This window comes from Blennius ocellaris, assembly GCF_963422515.1.
Source record: "Blennius ocellaris genome assembly, chromosome: 2".
NCBI lineage: Eukaryota > Metazoa > Chordata > Actinopteri > Blenniiformes > Blenniidae > Blennius > Blennius ocellaris.
The window spans coordinates 4932565-4953289 of NC_137651.1; the positions used below are offsets into that span (position 1 = coordinate 4932565).

A 20725-nucleotide genomic window follows, 5' to 3' on the forward strand; every position below is an offset into this window, starting at 1 on the left:
GCAGGTCACTGCGCTCTCAGCTCCGCCGCCACTTGGCAACATCTGCAACGCTGCTCTGAGGAAGCGTCACCATTGATTTGTGTCAGCGAGGTGACAACCGCCGCACGGCCTGGCAGGCGACGACCAGAGCGCACCGTTCACGTTCCAGTGCAGATGTTCACGCGTACCTACAAACACACTTCACTCTATTGGACTGGTTTCCAGTTTCCTTTGTAATTATCAGTCTCGTGTCGCTGCCGCGAGAACGCGCCGCGCTCAAAGCCTTCACGCGGAGCTGGCCATGGAGCAGATGGTGATGGCCTTTAAAGAGTGGTCCATGCATTTAGGAAAGCATCAGATCAGAAAGAGACGGGGAGAAAGGAGGCAGCAGAATCCTCCTGTTTCTCGTTTCGTCCAATATATTTCAAGGCTGATACAGTCTTCTTTTTCTTTTTTTCACTTCTTCTCTGGAGTGGCCTCGGTGGAATACTGAACGGAGGGAGATAAACGAACGGCAGACTCGTGCTTTCTAGTTCCTGGGAAAATAAAACCATCCGGAGATACCTCGGCCTCGACTCCGTCTCCTCGTTGGCCTCAATCTCCGTCATTCATGGCATATTATTTCCAGCCAAGGGGGATCCTTAGATAATTTCACTTAAGCGTCAGAAAGAAGCGCTTTGTGCCGGCTTTGGCACCGGGGCGCTTCTTCACATCTTGAATTATTAAATGAATTGATTGCTTGCTTTAACCTCTGGAGGTTCTGCTATTAATAACGCTGCTACTGCTAGCACCCGGAACGCCGCCTCTGTGACGACTGCGAAAACACAACAACTCAGCCAGCGTTAAACACACCTCGTAGGGTCGCCGCCAGTGCTTTAAGTGGGAAAAAAACAAGTGGTGGTACTCCCCTTGGCGACGTGACGTCAGTATCTCATACTAATATGTGAGAAAATCATAATATTCAGTGGTGTGTGCAGACATGTTGTACGGAAGGTGGTTAGTGTAAAATATAGGCACCTTGAGCAGCGTGTGGATCCAGTGGCGGCCTTATTATAGTGAGATTTGAAGAAAAAACAAGTAAATGTTGTAAGTAATTGCATATTTATTTAAATATTGGTCGATTTTTAATAATTCCACCCCTGCAAAAAAAATTAATGGAACGAAAAAGAGGGAGAAAGAGCGAGAGATGAGTGGATGTCACTACACACCATCCTGAATAAGTTCATATGTACTTTTATTGTCCCTGTGGGGATTTTCTATTTTTTTATTTTTTTTTATCAGCCTGTACACCATTACATGTATTGGGTGTAATTTAAGAGTGTAACACATTGACCCAGAGGAACCTGGGGTCATGTAGGACAAGGATATGGTACAGTTTACTGAAAACAATTAGATTTTTTAGGGAGTTTTTAAAAATCTTCCTTGACAGCAATATTTCTTTTAGAAAGATTTTAGTGTGATTGTGATAAAAAGCTGCAGAGAATCCACGAGAAAACTGACCTGGAGGAACCTGGGGTCATGTAGGAATGGACAGGACAGGATCATGGTGCAGTTTGCTGAAAACAAATTGGTTTGAGTTTCTAGGAACTGCCTGTACAGTATTTAAGTGTGTAATTGTGAAAAATGTTGATGTTGTCGATGATCACATCCATATGGACCACAGACCACAGTCTAAACTATTTTTAAAAAATGAACGTAAGGTGCACCCACCATATTTAAAAAGAATAAATGTATTTGTACATATTCAGTACAAACATTTGTCTATAAGTACATGTGTCCTTATAGACAAATATGAATTTCACTGTAGGATTGTGGGGTTTTCTTCTTTTATTTAAAGCAAAAAAATAGTTTTAAACACTGCTTCCGTGGGGCGACGGACTGGATTGGAGGGAAAGAGAGAGAGGGAGGGAGGGCGAGTGAATTACTGCAAAAACACACAAACACTGAGGGCTTCAACTCTGTGTTATAACTGTTTAACTGTGATATAGTAGCGGCTGATAGTCCAGACATTATGAAAGGTTCCGGTACACGCCATACAGTGGAAACAAGTCCCGGTACGCTGAAGGGTAAACATTTTAAATGGCGGTACTGTGTACCAGTGCGTACCGGCGACTTAAAGCACTGGTCGCCGCGGGCTTGACGCCACACTGCAGCCACATGAGCAAACATGCAGCTATATCCTGCTCAAATAATCTGCACAAAGCAAAGGCGACTGTGAACTTGATATATATTGGGAAAGAGAGAAAATGGTCTACAGTGAGGTGCAGTTTGTTTTGTTTGAACTTTCATGTCACAGCCTAAGGATCATCATCTGATCATTTTACAGTAATTTTACATTAAGATGACAACAGTAGAGTATCTAAGGTTCAGTCATCATTTTTCTTTGAAGGTGCACTATATGAAAAAATGTCCTTATGTCTGTGCTTTTCATGTCCTCTCTGGCATCTGGTTAGGCAGAGGGTTTTTTTTTCAAAACCATAATTTCCGGACCATAATCTGCTACTTTTTTCACAAGCTTTCAACCCTGGGGCTTATATAATAACGTGGCTCATTTATGACTTTGTACAGATTAAGAGGCTTCATGCTGCCAGATTCTACTTCCACATAGTACATGGTCTTTTGTGCTGCTTTCCATGGTAGGGAACTCAGCAGCTGAAGGCCGTAAGTGATGCGTTCAGGTGCATCACGTAAAGCCGCCCTGCTGGACTCTGAGACTGAGAAATCTTCCTCCTCAGAATCACAATCGGCAAATTACTCACAAAATACTTTATCAACAGATATAAAACCCTCAGTGATTTCTCTTTCTCTGTCTGAAGGCTTCTCCACAGCAGGCAGACAACACACACACACACACACACACACACGCACACACACACACACACACACACACACACACACACACACACACACGCACGCACATAGCACTGTGTGTAGAAATTTCCAGCACAATGAAAGACAGATTTGCGGGAATTGATGCAACTATGTAAAATTCCCATATTCCCTCAGTGAAATTCCCACCCTGTTCCAACATGGACACCTGTGGCTTATAGTCAAGTGTGGTCTATATATTTACTTTTTGTTTTTTTATTAATTTTGGTGGCTTATACCCCGTTGTGCTCAGTAGTCTGGAAAATACGGTAATGTCAGTGATTTTCATTGCTTTTAAAGTGACCTGTATTTAAATTGAGTGATGCAGTGCATAAAATGGTACTGTGCTTTTTGTTGTTCATAATATCACAAAGGTTTTCTTCCTCTTGTGCTCTAAAACAGTCCCAATTTTAATATCGAACAAATAGATGCAGAACTGAATTGCATCTTATTTGCCCAGAAAAATCCAAGTGCTGCTCTTCCATTCGCTGATTTAAGTCTAGATCTTCTATTGTTGGTTAATCTTCATAAGCCTACTCTTTTATTGTTTGCAAGATTACATTGAAAACACTGTAAGATATATTTTATGAAGGATGGAGTGTTGAAAACAGATATTCAGTGCATTGAAAATTTTCTTTTTTTAATTTATCCAGTTCATGGTTGGAGGCAAAACATTTCATATTTTATATTTATTCATTTGTTGAGTCATATTAGAACAAGTTTTATTTGTTATTTGATGATTTGCTGGAAGAAAATCATTGCTTCATTTCAAAGATCCCTTTTTTCTACCATTGGCTATAGGAAGAGATTACATCAAGCATGTTGATTGATCTCTGGCAAGCTTTTTTTGTCTAGTTACAGCAAGATATAGTTAATTTTTAGTTTTTTTTTTTAGAAAAGCAAATTTTCTATCCATAGAGAGTCGACATACTTTGGAAATATTACAAATCTTTGAGGAAACTTTGAGAATCATTGACCTTTCACTTTCATAATTTAATTGACTATTTATTAGTGCAAAATAAACACTGCTGAGGGTTTCAGGGATGTGTGTGAGTTGGTTCTCATCTTAACTGTGATATTTAAATCTAATTAATGCCTTCTCATTTTGCTTGCACTACAGTTATATCCAAAGCTGAATGGAAATTAAAAATTAATTTCATAATGTGAGTACCAAAAGCTCAGGCTAAATCTCCTCTTTTGAAAAAAAATACCGCCACTATGATTAAATTCTTATTCTTATTCTTATTATTTTAATTCATATCAAGAGCCAAACAAGCTAGAACATATGTACTGTCCTTTTAAGGGCAATTTTTGTCTTTTCGCACATCAATTAAAAACAACTAATTATTTTGATTTCCCAGGCCTGTTGGGCCTTGTCGTACAGGTTGGCACCACTAGGTGGTGTATTGAGTCACTTGAAGAATTGAACAGTTAAGAACAATGCCTGACTCGCAGGGTTGTGATGTAGTGTTCTTGATAAGCATGTATACAGTATTTACCCACTGGACCTACTCTGGAGCATTGCAAAGAGCAACCATAAAGAAGAATTAAAGTAACTAAATGTAGAAATCCAGGCGAGGCGACTCAACGCTGACCCCTAGTGTATAACAGAGTCATGAATAAGTTTCCACTACACTGCTCAGCATCACAGTGAGAATATCATAATAATCCAAATCCTATAAGACCTTCGGCTGTTGAGACTAATCGATTCACTTCAGTGCATTTTTCATCATATGGAGGAGAAACAAAGAGAAATAGATCATTTGCTTCAGATGCACAATGTCACAACAGAGAAGCTGGAGCAATGAATAGTAATGAACGTACGAGTTGAATTGAGTTGAAACATTTGGCCAAGGATCGCTATGAATTTCAATCTAATGCAGGCGGGTCAGTCTCTTTTGTCTTTAGTTTCATGTTTTTAACGTGGCCTTTATATCTTGGATACTGTCTGAATGTGGAAGTTTAGAGTAGAATTAGGCCACGTAATTTTGACAGAAGTGAGAAAACTTTAGACGGTGAAATAAACAAAAGAAAAACAAAAACTTCCTCCCAACCTCTGCAAGGTTGTACTGAGTGTGTACAGTGAATCTTTGCACTACGTGCTGACGATGAGAAAGCCATTGTGCAATGTTTACAACATGTCCCTGTACTGTGACAGTGAGGGAATATGCTCTAGAAATGACCAATAGATTTAGACTTATTGAGCTAAAAATAAGTGAGAACAGTATGAAAACAGAGCTTTAGGTTTAATTAGTGACTCTAATTTGCCTGTAGGTGTGAACATTCATGTGTAATGGCTGCCTGCTTGTACACATAATCATCCTCAATATAGTAGATAGACGGATTCAAGTTTTTTTTTTAATATGAAGAGAGAATAATCCCCCAAACTGAAAGTTTGCATAGTTTTTGCAATTTCTTGCTTCTTCACACATTTAGTTGTGTTGTCAATGATTATAATTTAGTCCAGTTGTCAGTCGATATTATTAGTAGCTCCAGCTATTCAATCATGCGCTGTGGCTTCGTTCAGAATTAATGACGCTGTCACGTACAACTCAAAGTGCAGCAAAATGTCCAATAACATTTGAAGCTCTGTTTCGCCTTCAGAGTAACCAATAATTCCTGCTGCCAGGACCAGAAATACTTTAAAGTTAAAGCGGACACCACAGAGACTCGAGCTGAGATATCACTGATGCTACCGTGAAAACGAGTTATCTCACTGCCAAAATGCAAACCAGCGTTGGTCTCAAAGCCAATCTGTCAGGGTGAGTTTGTAAAAACGTGTGGAACGCCACAGTTAAAGAACTTCGTTTTGATATTTCACAGTATTTTGTACCAGAAGGTGTCATTAAAAGCGGCCTTATGTTGAGCTTGAAGTCACTTTCAGCAGTAATTGTTTGGTCTTGTGACAATATAGATATTTTAATGATGGAGACCCTGCGCCACAACAACGCAAAACTTAATTTAAAGGTCATTATGGCACAATTGTAACAGTTTGGCCCACTCGAGATGAACTTTTGTGAGATGAAACCGGACTGCCTGGAACAAAAAGAACTTTCCCAGATGCACTGAGGAATGTTCTAATGTTGATGTGTTAAAGTAAAGCACAATCATTGCAATTGAACACTTTTGTAACCACATTAAAATCCAATACCCTAATCAAATATGATAATTTGATGAATGCATAGTCTAAAAGCAAAGTGGGAAGTCTGTCTGAGCCTGGAGGCATCATCAGGCCTAATCTGACTAAATCACCAAAACGTGTCTTCTGGCATCTCTGGCGTGAACAGCATTGTTTGTACACCCTCATCCTGGAATCGAGCTCGGGTAGATGTATCGATTGCAGAGAAGTATCAGAGCCGTGCACAAAGGTGATTCTCACCTGGAGGACACAGGAATGATGGAGGTGGAGGGAAAAGGGCACCGTAACAGGACTTTTTCTTTTCCCCTCTTTTCCCCCCATTGTTTGATGATTAATCGAAACCTATTAGTGTGGAAGTCCGGGCCAGTGAATTCACTTTTAATTAGTTTCTTTTTTTACCCCCTCATCCTCCTTTGCTTTGACATAGGGTCCGGCATTATCTACACAATGAGGGATTGGCAAACTGCTTATCTGATTTTGCTCTTAGTCTCTTGCAGCTGGCATTATTGCTGTACGGTGCAGTATCAAGAGGCTGGTACCTCACCTGGGGGTTTAAAATGCACTCCTTTATCTGGAACCATATGCAGACACACGTATACACACACACACACACACACACACACACACGGTCATTAATTTAGCAAACTCAGCAGGACATTTCGAGGCAGTGTGGGGGTATTCTCTCTTTAAGCTGTGCTCTCAGCAAAGGTTAGATCTGCTTGGAGATGGACATGCAGAGATTTAGCAAGTAATTCAACCCTCCCCTTACCAGAGCTGGAGGATCAATGGGATCTTTGTTATGAGCCGGGCAGAGGAGCGACACACCCACCAACACTTAATTAAAAAGATTTGACACAGATACTGTATCCTGACTCCCCTGATGTCTCCCCATGACCCCGACGCTAATATTTGAAAACAGAGGTGTGAAGAGGTGCAACTCGTGGAGTCGAGGTGGAGGCAATCCATCTATTCCTGCCGCTGTCAGCACTCGCCCTTCCCATTTTTTTCCCCCCCTCCCTGTACTGCTTTTGCGTGCCTATTCCAAAGGGAAGACTGTAGACGTGTCAGCAGTGACTGCGACTTATTTATGTTTTCAAGCACAAAAATGCACTTGGGCAGCAAAATTTCAGCAAGCGTTTGTTGGAAATGTTCTTTCCGGTAATCAGAATTTATGACACAGTATCACACTTATTTCTGTATTTTGTGCAAATACCTCAGTGACTAATTAAAACGGCAAAAGCAAGAGAATTATGTGGCATAATGGCACATTATTTGTTCGCCTGAACTCAGATTAAGGTAAAAGTAGATAAAAGAAAACCTTAAAAATCCATTAATTATTGGAGAGTTTCTGAGCGCCTGGTAACAGCCACAAAAACTACCAACCTCTTGACGAATACTTCAGTTTTTTCCTGTTCACACCTGAATCTCAACTTCCACCTCTCAGCTCTAAATCCTCTGAAAAGCCTTTTTGTTGTCACCGTCTCTCCAGCCAGGTGCTGCTGACTTTATTTCTGATGTGAGGGACGGCTTACAGGATTACTTGATGTAATTGTACAGAGTGAAAGACAAATTGACAGACCCCCCCCCTCCCCCCCGACAGGGTCTTTTTTGTCTAGTTTTGATTGTCCTGGTCGCGAGGGCCTCAGGGTTTATGTGGCTTCACTTGTGCAGCCGATGTCATTCTTCACTGAGCTATGTTGCTATTACCGCCCTGTAAATGGATTCCACGTGAAGAGCAGCCGCAGCGAGCGGCGGGGTCAATGACAACGACGGAAACTAAACATTTTTGTCGGCACTCAACCGGCCTGTATTAGCAGTTAAATAGACATTATTGAGCTGATTGCTTCGTGTTAACCTTGGCCTCGACATCGCAGTAACAATACCGAGTTTTACTGACGCTGCAGTTGTGTCGTTGAGCCAGAAGTGGACAGCTGGGCTGTGTCAACCTTCTGGGTCCTACAACACCTCAGAGAAAGACTCCTCTGACTGCTAATCTTTTATTAAGTAAAACAGTCCGGGCTGTGACATTTACATCCTCTCTCCCAGAGCCAATTAAGCTCTTGATGTGCCGGTTATTATCACCAGGCCAATAATGGAGATTAGCAAAAGTCACCTCAGTTATTCAGGCCGTGACTCTTATCTTGTCTTGCTCTCGGAAGGTCATCGATTGCCACAATCCTTTTTCACAGTATGTGAGCAGTCTCACATCTCCGTCCTTTGTGTTTCCTGCAGACCTGCGGCAGATAGTGTTCATCATCCACAGTCAAAGCAACTCCTTCCACGTGCGGCAGGCGGAGAGACAGAGAGCAGATTTGCTGAAGCAGGCGCACGCTCTCACCGAGGTAAGATCCAAATGCACACGACGTCACTGATGCATACAAAGAACGCTCTCTTGCAGTGCACTTCAGGATAAATACATGTAAACAACAGTGTTCCCTTGCAGCTTCTTCCTGTGTTCTAGTTAAGTTGTCACATAGCGTCAGCACAGATTTTTAAATCGAAACCAGGACATTTTTTATTTAAAATTGCTTTGGGACAAAGTGCACGCGATTTTACTACGTCATAAAAAAAAAGGAGAAACAAAAAAAAGAAAAGTTTGTTCAACCATTTGCGTCACATGGCAATATCGGCCAAATGTAAATATTGAATGATAGCATGAAGAATTAATCATGCTACCCGCCAGATTAAACCTGTAAAGTACATTACAGTTTGGAAGTGTCATTTAAAATATGCAACAGTTGCAACTCTTTGAAAAAAAGTAGTCATGTTTTGAGGTTCTGGTTCAAAAAAGAACCAAAAAAAGCGCCTGTTCCTGCCTACGTCTCTGTAAATAATCAATATACTGTATAAAAACAGCCCATTCTGAAGGAATCTTCTGTCTTCTTCACACTTCCATGAGTTACCTCATAAATCTCCAGCCGAAGAGGCGAGGGGAGTGGCGGCCGTCCTTCGGTTGGTCACGGCGGGTCATTAGAGTTTACATGGAGCCGCTCTGTCAGGGCGAAAGGTGCGAGCACTATCACCGCCATCAGTTATTACGTCAATAGCAGCAGAAGCCATCGTTGCTGCTCCCCGATAGCGTGTATCCACAAGGACATACATGACATACATCAATGTCTGTGATTGTGACGGTGGAAGGGTAATAACAGGGGTGTTCAGGCACATTGATCATTTCTTCTGGCGGCTGACCTCCCTTTGATCGATCGGGTGTCAATAAATATTTCTGTGTGAGACATCAAAGGGTCCCTCGAGGCCTCGTTCTGCTCCTTCCACCACCAGTTTAGATTTCCTTTATGTTTGGAAACGCCGTGGGCAAAAGGTCTGGACAGAAATACACAAAATCATTTAGTTTTGGGTTTTTTTCTTGTTTCAATTTAAATGGATCATAAAGAAACTGGTTTTCATCGGTGATCTGACTGTAAAGTTGTAAATGTTATTCATTTAAAATGAAGCCCATAAAAATACATTTAGAACGGTGAAGAATTGGAATGATTACAAGGAATAATGTATTAAAATCATGAGAACGCTGCAGTGTGCAATAATGTTTTCGTCCCCGACAGAAATGAGAATTGAGCAGACCTCAGGTGTTCAGGACGTTTGTTCTACAAGTGAGGAGCATAGAAACTAAATGCTGCTTCACTTTGTTTGCTTCTGGTTCGGGGAACACACAGTAGACTTGTCCCAGACCTACTGAAAACAAAAAGCAAGAACAAGTTTTTTCTGTGTCTTGTTTAGACGGAAAACCCTTTATTCTCGCTGTGTTTTTCAGGTGGAAAACGGCTGATTTAGTTCTAAGTGGTTGTTAAAATTCAGGCCTGAGTCAATAATTACACCAATTTTTACAAGTGCGGTCCCAGTCAGTCTTGCATGCTGTTGGAGGTGTTGAAGCACATTAGTATTAAAAAAAATGTTCTTCCTTTGTGCACTCTGGTATTTCCTGCGTTGCTTAATGCTGCAACTGTGACTTACTGTGACTCAGGCAAAGACAAATGAATCAGTGATTAAATCTGAGCTATATATGTATATAAAAAACAAATGCCACAAAATGATCAGCTGATCCTAAATGGACATATTCACTTTTGGAAGGATTCCTTCACACACAGACACACAGCCACTACTGTTATGTGATGTCAGCGAGCATATTCAGAGGTCACAAAACCTTTTTTTTTTTTCGAACGTCTCATTAAATCCTTTTAAAGCTTGATGAAACACGGTGCGATGCATGAGTTGTGTTCCATTTGGTTAAAGAGTGAATTCAGCATCGCTAATTAAAATATCACAGTAAATTAAATAAAGCAACTGCTCGCCATGTTCACTCTATTAAAAGACGTATTTGTTTTTAACATCGCTCCGCTCTCTGATTCGTCACCGACTCTCAAACTCTGCTGCAACCCATTATTTCTCTAGTTAGTGCTGCCGTTACGACGTTGAACATAATCAGGAAATATGTGCTGCGATTATGCTCTACACATATTTGCTGTTTAATTACGGCTCCCTTGAAAGATTACTGAACTCGGCTCGTCCCATGTGTCTCATGTTTGTCTAATGATGAATTGGAAATCCTGATTTTCTCTCTGAAGTGGCTGAAAAACACCAAATAAAGATGAAAAATCTCGAGAATATTGAGATACAAACAATTATTGTAGACTGTTCAACATATGCAAATGAAAAAAATGTTTTCTGTAATGAATTGTGGCAGCAAGTAGATGCAGTTTGTCCTGAAAAGATTCAGTTTCTTAAATGATTATCTACTTTTATGAGATCAGACAGGCTTACGCCATCTTGTTGTGTTTGCATTCGGGATTTGGCATTTTCAGCCTCTGTTGCATACAAATAAACACAAAATCCAGGGGGGGGAAACTGCAACTTCTTGGACAGATGGTAGTAAAAACTTTACCGTTTTCAAAGAAGAAAATTGACATACAGACTTTTGATTAAATAAGAATGTTGAAAGAAAGAAAAATCCCTTTTGCACACAGAGTAAAGATTCAGACAGCGATACAAGACGTGAGTGTGTCTGTCTGTGTTTTTCTTCACTGTAATATTTGAACCAATCAAAACTTTCAGGGGGTGTAAATTGCCTTTATTACATTTGCATCACTTTCTCAATGGACTTATACCGTGTGTTCTCGGTTCAAACATTTCTACAAGACAGAAATGTGAGGATTGAGGGAGTTTGCCAGCTTGCACATTATGTGAAGAAATCCTGGTTGTATAGAAGCAAATGGAGATGATGTTTTGTTATTGTATCATTATTTTTCTATTAAAGCACAATTTTTAAATGGAAACCTAATGTTTTCCCAAAACATCCATTACTAAATATATGAAATACAAATGAAACTATTAAAGTGACTTGGGGTGTGACTGTTTCAGACTACGGTATATTAAAAGGGGCTACAAACATTTGAGGGGGTAGTTTGTTTAATTTTCTATACAAGAAATATCAAAATAAAAGAAAATATCTGTTGTTTCAGATTCATGTTTTATTAAAACACACGTTCGAAGTGAATGCAATGATGTTGATTTAATAAAGACAACAAATTATTTTCAATTTATTATTAAACAGGTCACATTATACAGCTGTTGAACACTTTCACAAGGTCTCGTTGATCCAAAAACATTGTAGTCAAAGTTTATTGCCCTAAATCCAGCTTTTCCTTGATTTTCCTCCATTAGAATATTGGGTCATAGGAGCTGCATTCAGAATCTGCTGTGTCTGTGTGAGCTGGACCGGCTCCGCCCACACTTGCCCATCTAGGGAAGAGGAGGAAGTACTTCCTCTCGTGGTGCCATGTGCCAGAGCAGAACTGCCTCATTGTGGGAGGAGTCAAAGGGTAGGCGCCTACCTTGATTGTGATTGGCTGAACCCCCAATGACACGATATAGGGTGTGATTTATGATTGGCTGATTGGAGGACACACTTTCTTCACTTCTGGAGCGTCATTCCAGGTATGGGGACGATTATTAATTTTGGGAAACCATTAGAAAGTGAATTTTCCATAATATGACTCCTTTAAGTTTGACTTAGATCAGGTCTTCCTTCTAAAGCAAAGTCAAAAAAGAAAATTTTTGTTGCATTTTGGGTGCATGTTTAAATGAAAATGGTGCACGGAGCCACTGAAAACGCAGCGACTTGAAGATGCTCCCACCCTATCTCCATGTAAATAGGGAAAACGCAACTTTTATGAAACTCGGCTACTGCGCTTGAGTACCTGTAGTAAACAATTCTTCTGCACATGCTCAGTCGATGGACAATAAGAACAGTGTTTACTCCACAGTGTCATGGCTCCATATATTTTCATGGGACTTGGTGGTTTTATAGATCAGTGTCACCGTAATAACAATCCAACTGTCTGTGTTCTCACCATTGTTAATGTTTGTTCTGCATGCATGTGTGTGTGGCTTCAACACGAAAACAAACAACAGCACCTAATAGTGGCCCAACATGAAAACTACTTTAGCATTTCTGTTGTTTCCATGTTAACGGATATCGTTTTCAAAACGTTGCGGTGTAATCGAGAAGCTTTTCTGGAACGAAAACACAAAGTATGAGACACTTGAAACGCGGGACCATTGAATGTAGTATCAAATCTGTGTGATGCTACTGTAAGAGTCAGTTTGTAGACTTTCACTCTCAGTGCTTGAGCATTGACAGTCTGGGGTTTTGGGGAGAACTTCACCCTGACCAGACATGATTCTGAAACTTCGAACTCGCACACTCCTCTGTAAATGCTATTTACTCTCTGTTATAGTCCAGCGGTTGTTAAACTCAGTACATCATAATAATAGCAAAGATCTCATTGTGCTCGTGTTCCACTAAGTGAGAGTTCTGAGCTAATTGTGTGACTTTTCCTTCTCTTGCTACAGAGCTGCAGCAGTGCTTGACTTACATTTTTAAAAAGCTTAAATGTATGTGTTTTCTGTGGTCTACTGTTTAAGCAGCTTTGGTCACAAGCGCTGCAGCATTCTAATCTCACAGTGAGAGCATTCAAGTCTGGCTTTGGGGATTTATATATATATATATATATATATATATATATATAGTAATTGAGACTAGTTGACTAGTTTAAATTACTACTCTCTACTTCCCACAGTCCAAAAAGTTTTGTTTGATGTTTGTTTGTGTGACACTAAAACAGCAAGTTGGCTGTCGACTTGTCCATAACATATGTAAGGAGATGGAAGACGAATGGATGAATTCATACACTGACTCTCAAAGAAAGTGATCTGAGCATTACAAGATGCCACTTGAGAAATAATATTTTTTGAGGAAACAAAAAGTAAGAGAAGACGGAACAGAAAATATTCTTTAGTAAAAAAAAAAAAAAAGGTTCAAGCTGCAGTCGAAATGTCTTGCAGGTAAAAATCTAAGAGGAAAAAAAGACGATTCTGGTCAAAAGCATGGCAATGCAAAAAAAAAAAAAAGTCTTCTGTGCTTTTAAATACTTTAACGCTGAAGCAATGCAGCTGAATATTTAAAATTGTAGGCTGACATCAGTTACATGTAGAAGAATTATGGCCTTGACTCATGTAAAAATCAGTATATCACTCTGAGAGTGTTTTTTTATACATGGCAGATAGACCTGTTTTATCCCCTTCTACAGGCACACACACACACACACACACACAGACACACACACACACACACACACACACACACACTTGTATATTCCGTCAGCTCAGGTTCCTGCAGTCTGACATCTTGCCTTCTGGGAGAAATTCACATTACATTTATACACTATTTTTGTCATTTAGCCAATGCTCATATCCACAGAGACAGACGGAGACGACTCCAGAATGAGATTAAAGTAAAATCTTTACCAGCACTGGTGGAATTCATTTTGTTTTAAAATGCTTTCCTCTGTCTGCTCGCAATTCATGCTTTTTAAAGGCCACTTCGAAAAGTAGCTGATCCGTTGGAGATATAGCTTTATTTAGCTTGAATTACCCGTCAAATGTGTCATTTCTGAGTGCAGCATTTTGCTGAAGTAGTTTTGACAGGTGGCCACTTCATCTTTACCCTCCCCTCCAGCAGCTGCTGAGGACCTTTGTTGAAGCTCTTCCTCTCTTACAGGCAGGTCAAAGTGACCATCATCTTCTCATTGGACGCCAGGCAATCAGTGTCGGGCTCGTCGTGAGCAGGTCCTCATAAAGATTGGCCTCTTATCTGTTGATTAGGGGTTGGCAGCAGGCTGCACAGGGCTGCATTCAAAAGTATCATCTCGATCATCTTTTAATCCTTGGCTATTATGTAAATGAACTTACTCTGCAATGTCTGCATTCTCTCTCAAACTAAGAGCAAGGGATTAATGCCAGTCACAGAATTATATGAAATGTGTATTGTTTCTGCTTGTACGTGCATTCATGTGTACACATCTTGAGATCATATAAATGTGTTTAAGTCTCAAGAATGGAAAAAGTACAGTGCCTTAAACTAACCACTGGAAAAACTGAAGGGCTGAAAGTATTTCAAGCAATTTACGCCGTTGTCGACTGCTGGTCCTGAGTAACAGGTCTCATCTGCATGTGGAAGCATGAAAATCACAATAAAGACCTTGAACATTGATTGCATTTATTACAGCTTAAAATCTCCTTCATCAATGACACAAAAGTGCCAGATTTTTATTATCTGCTTTAATTCAGCTGTGATTTAATTTGTAACCGAAATGGTGTAAATGTCAAATTGTGAGTGGGTAATAAAACTTGCGGCGTCTCATTATGCAACCTATTTCGAGATTTAACTCTTAAGGCAATTAGATTAGTGCTAACAGATCTCTAATAGGGATTATTAAGTGTAAACAATTTGACATCCATTGCCTAAATCAAACACACGGGCACGGAGGAGACTCTTCTAGCCGACCTCCTGTGTGATGAGTGGACCGTGCTGTAATCAACCACAGGGCCTCTCGCTCCGCTGCGTGGTTTCCCTCACAGTGTGAATCAGTGGCTCACTCACTCCCACACACACGCACGCACGCACGCACACACACGCACACACACACACACACACACACACACACACACACACACACACACACACACACACACACACACACACACACACACACACACACACACACACACACACACACACACACACACCTCGGTCTCTGCCCCCGTCCACACTCCCAAGGTTTTCTTTTCATTTCCTGAAATTCACTTTTCTCATTTTGGGGGAAGATTGTGCTCTGTCTGGGCCCTGAAATATCACAAGCCGTGTGTGTGTGTGTGTGTGTGTGTGTGTGTGTGTGTGTGTGTGTGTGTGTGTGCGTGCGTGCGTGCGTGCGTGCGTGAGAGTGAGGGCAGGGAGTCACAGCAATTGAAAAGTCAACATTAGTTTTATTTGTCACGTCTCATGAGTTGGTACACACTGAGTGATCTCGGATGAAAGGCGGCTGTTCTTGGCAATTTCTTTGATTGGTGCTTGAAATTTGCGATCTGATGGAGTACAGTGAGAGGCGTTTAAAGACCGCTGATGTCACTGCCCTGCACCCGCAGGCAGCCTGAGATAATCTTCTGACTGTTGCTGCAGTTACATAGATCACAAGCAGGATTAGGGATGGCTCGATACCACTTCACATCCGATACTGATACCAATATTCGAGCATTGAGGATGGGCCGATACCGATCCCATTCTTTGGTCACTCAAAAAGTTGTTAATAATACATTGATGTAATTTGATTGATACTGACATCTAAAACATCACGTTCGCTGTACAACAACTATTCTGGTCCCTTAAAGAAAGAAGGAAACAACTGAACTGCTTTGGCTTTATTAAAACTTAAAGCTCACATCGCTTTTAACAGCATTTGTAAACACACCAGACCACACAACACACCTTTCAAATGTTTGAAATAAAATAAAAGTGCAACTTGGTGCAAATATTTAAATTAAATTAAATAATTCCAGTATAGAAAAGTCACATTTTACCTCAATGGCATTGCAATGCTCCAATAAATAATTTTATGAATTAACATAAAATATAACATAAAAGCATCCCCACGAGGCTAATGTAGGAAGAAGCCAGTTACACATGGCTTCTTAAGACACACAATCAAAACAAAAAAAACTCTTGGCTGCTTTACACCTTTAAAATGAAGAATTAAAACACATCCAGCAGCTAAAAGCAACACTGCTGCTGCAGCCAAAGCCGGAACATTCCTGACTTGTTAATGCTGACTTGGTGAGATTACATGATATGAATTCATCAGCAATATAAACGGACGGCACTGTGATCACTCAGTTTCACTTTGCTACAGCAGAAATGTGCCGGGATGAACTTCCTCGCTATTCTTCTTTTAGTTTAGATTTTCCATCCAGTTTTTAGGCTGAGTTTCTCTTATGTGAGTTTTTTGTGTTGGAATATTAATTCATCACCGCGACGGGACGAGTAGTTTTGGTTCAATAAATTCATGTTTCTCGTGAGATCATTAACCTCATCATCACAGATCAACCCTCATGGAGATAAACAGCCTTGGATGCAAGTAAAAACAAAAATACATTCTTGAAAGCCTCAGTAACGAGGATTTATTTTATTACATCAAGGATCGCTCTGAATTAACTTCTCATCTCCTCTCCGCTGCAGCTCAGCGCTGAACTCGTCCGGTTTTGCTTCCCCCCCCTTGAGACACTCGTTTTACAAATGTTGCACTCACCTGTTTTACTTTTCTCCTCCTTTAGGGTAAACAAATTCCACACGGCAGACATGACTACCGCTCTGCAGGCTTCTGTTCACGTGACAAATACACAGGCTCATGGTAACCATGGCGACAGCTCGTCTGTGTAACGGCATGTCACGTAAAGCGAAGTTGAGGATATATGAGATAGTTTGGGCTTATAGACCGGATCAGGCCACCCCGAAGCAGGATGTGGGATCATGTGCGCTTCACGCAACAACCAATAGAAATGTAGCAGGAAACAATAAGACCGGGGAAAAGTTGTACTGAAAAGTTCTCGCTATTCAATTTTGCAACTGAGTTTGATATTACAAAATACAGTTTTTACATTAGTTTTTTATCAACCAATTATCGTAACTTATAATAAAGTATGATTGAATTCTGTTTCAATCTTCATTCGTCCCACTTTGTCATTGTAAGGTGTTTGACCCTCTGACTTTAAATTACGCCTTGTTATGAATGTGAAGCTGGCTTCAAGCCAACATCGGACCAGAGGTTGGGAATGTAAATGAGGGTCTCTGATCACATTCACTGATGGGGACGATGCGGGCAGAGGCATGACGGAGCCTGCATATAGAGGTGGAAACAAGAGAATAAATGTTTCCTAATTGGAGTTGAACTTGTGTTGCTTAAATAAGTGGTACATAAATGTGGTTGCGCTATTGTTGACATTTATGGACCTCAACTTTCTGAATTTTGCCATTCGGTTTTTTTTAAAGATCCAGCTGTGATGGACCGTACAGAACAGTGGTACTGGTGAAAGATTGCCTGCATGCTTAATTAATGTGCACTTTATTGCCATTAGCCCATGTTCATATTCAGTGATTCTGTTTCTGGAATAAATGTGTCTTGGGCTCCTCGTGAAATCCTGTTTGAGATGTTAGAGTTCAGTGGGCGACAGAAGATTTCCATATTTTTAAGTGGCCTTTGGTATACTTGAGTTGGGGAACGGCTCAGCCAGACAACCAACACCAGCGCGGCTCCAAAACAATAGTTTGCGGATCCCTGAGGAGGTAAAAGCCTGAATCACAAATCATTAACCTTTACTGATGTGGCTTATTTTCAAACGGGACCCATCATGTATAAAGCATAAAGTAAGTCACTCCAGGGAAGATTCACAAACTGTTAAAAAAAAGAGGGGTGATATACTGAGGTACTTCTTTTGACTTGTTTGAGAGTCCTTGCATGAATATCTCCACCCGTATCCAGATCATTGATTCACTACCTGCTGCTGTGTCTGGATTTCTTTCCATCTCACATTTACAAACCTGTAATTGCACAGACCTGTAATTAAAGTCCTGTGTACTGTTCTTTTCTGACCTCTGGCTATTTTTCCTCTAAAGTTTCTTTGTTTTCTGAGTCTTCTTGTGCAAATCAATGCTGTTTTAATTAATATGTATACATACTGTATATTGTAAGAGCGAGATGTGACTATGGTAATGCACTTGAGAAGACTGTTATAAAAAGGCCCTATAGAAGTAAAATTACAAAAAATAACCTGTATTTATGTTCAGGGTAGTGGGTTTTGTTCGACTTAACAATATGTCAAGGTCTTGGATAAAATGAGTACCATGCAATCAAGACACGCCATTCACTTGAGTGTCATACGTTTAATCACACAGGTCAGACTTGCTGTTTCATATATTGCCTTTAACTCTTTATCGACTCTACTCTTAGAAACACTCATCGATATGAACTCTGAACCATGCTTGAAATCATTTTTACTTTTGTGCATTAAATGCCATTCATATCCAATAAATTACAACAATTAAAGTGTAAAAATTGACTCGGCTGGCCTGCTGGCATTGATCACACTGCACAAAACACAAATTTGAGATTTTCGCTCTCTTTCAGGCCGACTTCATTTTTCTTTAGGTGTCACACTAATAACGGCTTCTGTTTTCTTCCAGAAACCACCAGAGGTTCTGCTTCTTCACAGTTTATCACATAATGAGGGAGACTGGAGTATTCTTCCTCTGCTGCCTTAGTAAGTCCCCCCTCGCTGTTGGTGCTTCATACAATTAAAAACAGATTTAACTTTAATTAGGAGTTCATCAGGTGGACAAGATGTTAGAGATCTTTTTCCAGTTGATAGTTTGAAGGTTATGTTGAGGTTGCGAGGACGTCGCGTTTGCCTGAGTTGCTTAGAAACAATCACAAACACAGTTGCGGTGATTAATTGGCTCACGATATGATAAATCCCTTCTTAATGTGTTTGTCAGTGTGACAATAAGCCCATTAGTGCTGCTATTCAGTGGTGTGTGAACAGCATGATAATATCACTTTCCATCAAGTGTTAGTCTTCTTAAATATACAGTATGGATGTGATGACTGTTTTGAGAGTAAAACATCTGAATTCATTTTTTTTTTTAATGTAAGATTTAGAAACCAAAATCAACAAAATTCCAACCAAATGTGATGCAGTGTGCCTCCCTGAGAAAAGAGTGAACGCTTGATGTGTTCTGTTTCCTTTCTTGAGGGAGAAAAAGCTCTTGACTGTGCTGATCGGACTCGATCAGTCGCCTCAGTCTGATAGCACCTCACGCTGGAATGAAATGAGAAAAAAAATGTGGGGGGGAACCTCAATCAGTGTTTCACAGGGTTTTGTTTTGTTTTTTTATCTATGGTGATTTTCATTTTCTTTTCTGTTATGAACTGTGGTTTTGATAATACTTTATTTTCTGTCTGTGGGTCCTCAGCTTATCCCGCTCCTTTGGGAGGAACTCATCCTGGATTGTATTCCTTGAGGAGGAGACAAACGTGAACATGCCCGTCCTCACCCAAGTCCTCGCCAAATTTGACAAGAACAAGGTTGAGAGTTTTCTTCTTTCATACTCTCTCACTGTTTGTTTGGTCTCTGTGCCAAGTTCATCATCGAGACCAAAAGCTTTGCGCTTTGAGCTCTGGCTCGGTTGATAATCGCCTCAAATGGAGAGATACGGTATCAGGTCAGCTGCAGCCTCCTTGTGGTCGCCGAGGCGAGCCGAGCTCCACCAGCTCACGGCACAACCTGTCAGACGTGTCACTCCAGCAGCTGCAGACTTAATACCCACACTCACCGCAAGCCCTGTCCCTCCACTCGCAAAATCTCTTCTATATGGGTCGTCCGGGAGGTCGGCTATAAATGTTGAATGAAGGCTAGAGAAAATCATACATCAGGGTGGTAATAAAAAAAAAGATATTCCTTTAATCAAGCGAAATAGCTTTTTCCTTAAGTTATTTCTTCATTTATGAATTTTTTACTTAATCCTAAAGATTGGCACATTCCTACAGAGCCACTAAAAGGTTCCCGCTGAGAATCTTTCTGTAGATTAGCCTTACGATATCTTTCGTCTGACCCACGGAAAGAGGCTAAGCTGCCTTATGACTCAGTATCATGTATAATGGCTGCAAGTGGAGCAGGAGAGAGGGTGCACTCTGAGCTGTGGCTGCACAGCCACTCGGCCGCTCCATTGCATTCAGAGATAAACGGAGAGGAGCCGGTCCACCGACTCTCTCGCTGACCGCTGCTGAGACGGACCGCAGCTCTGAAGACGGTGACGTGGGACGACGCAGCTGTCACCATGGCTGGAGATGTGACCACGCTTCGGTTCTGACAATTATGGCTGTGACACATTTATTCCTAATGATTTTAACACAACTGCTGTGTGTGTGTGCGTGTGTGTGTGTGTGTGCGTGTGTGTGTGTGCGTGCGTGAGAGAGAGAGAGGGAGAGAGAGCGATCACATGATCACGCACATGTTGGTGTGTATGTGCATGACATTTCGTGCATTGAGTATATATCGAAGTGTGTGTGTGTGTGTGTGTGTGTGTGTGTGTGTGTGTGTGTGTGTGCGTGCGTGCGTGCGTGCGTGCGTGCGTGCGTGCGTGCGTGCAGTGCATTGATGTGTGTTGTGTTGTGTGTGTGTGTTTATGTGACAGTTTCCAGGCCATGTGTTATATTGATGCTCCTGTGTTGCTGAGCTCCCGCGGCGTGTTGGTAACACATCAGTCAAACAGGCACTGCGAGTTGAAACAGTAACAGCTGGACATATTCATTGCATCACAGATTGTGGCTGCGGCAG

The 20725-nt window shown here is 40.9% G+C and overlaps 1 protein-coding gene across 1 annotated transcript in view; it reads left to right on the forward strand.

Moving 5' to 3' along the window:
• The window catches only part of b3glcta (beta 3-glucosyltransferase a), a 101231-nt gene that overhangs the window by 48034 nt on the left and 32472 nt on the right, over positions 1 to 20725 (forward strand). The window contains exons 4-6 of the mRNA XM_080503758.1: positions 8219 to 8328; positions 18573 to 18649; positions 19362 to 19473. Of these exons, the coding sequence (XP_080359884.1) occupies positions 8219 to 8328; positions 18573 to 18649; positions 19362 to 19473 (299 nt within the window). The remainder of the gene's footprint in view (positions 1 to 8218; positions 8329 to 18572; positions 18650 to 19361; positions 19474 to 20725) is intronic.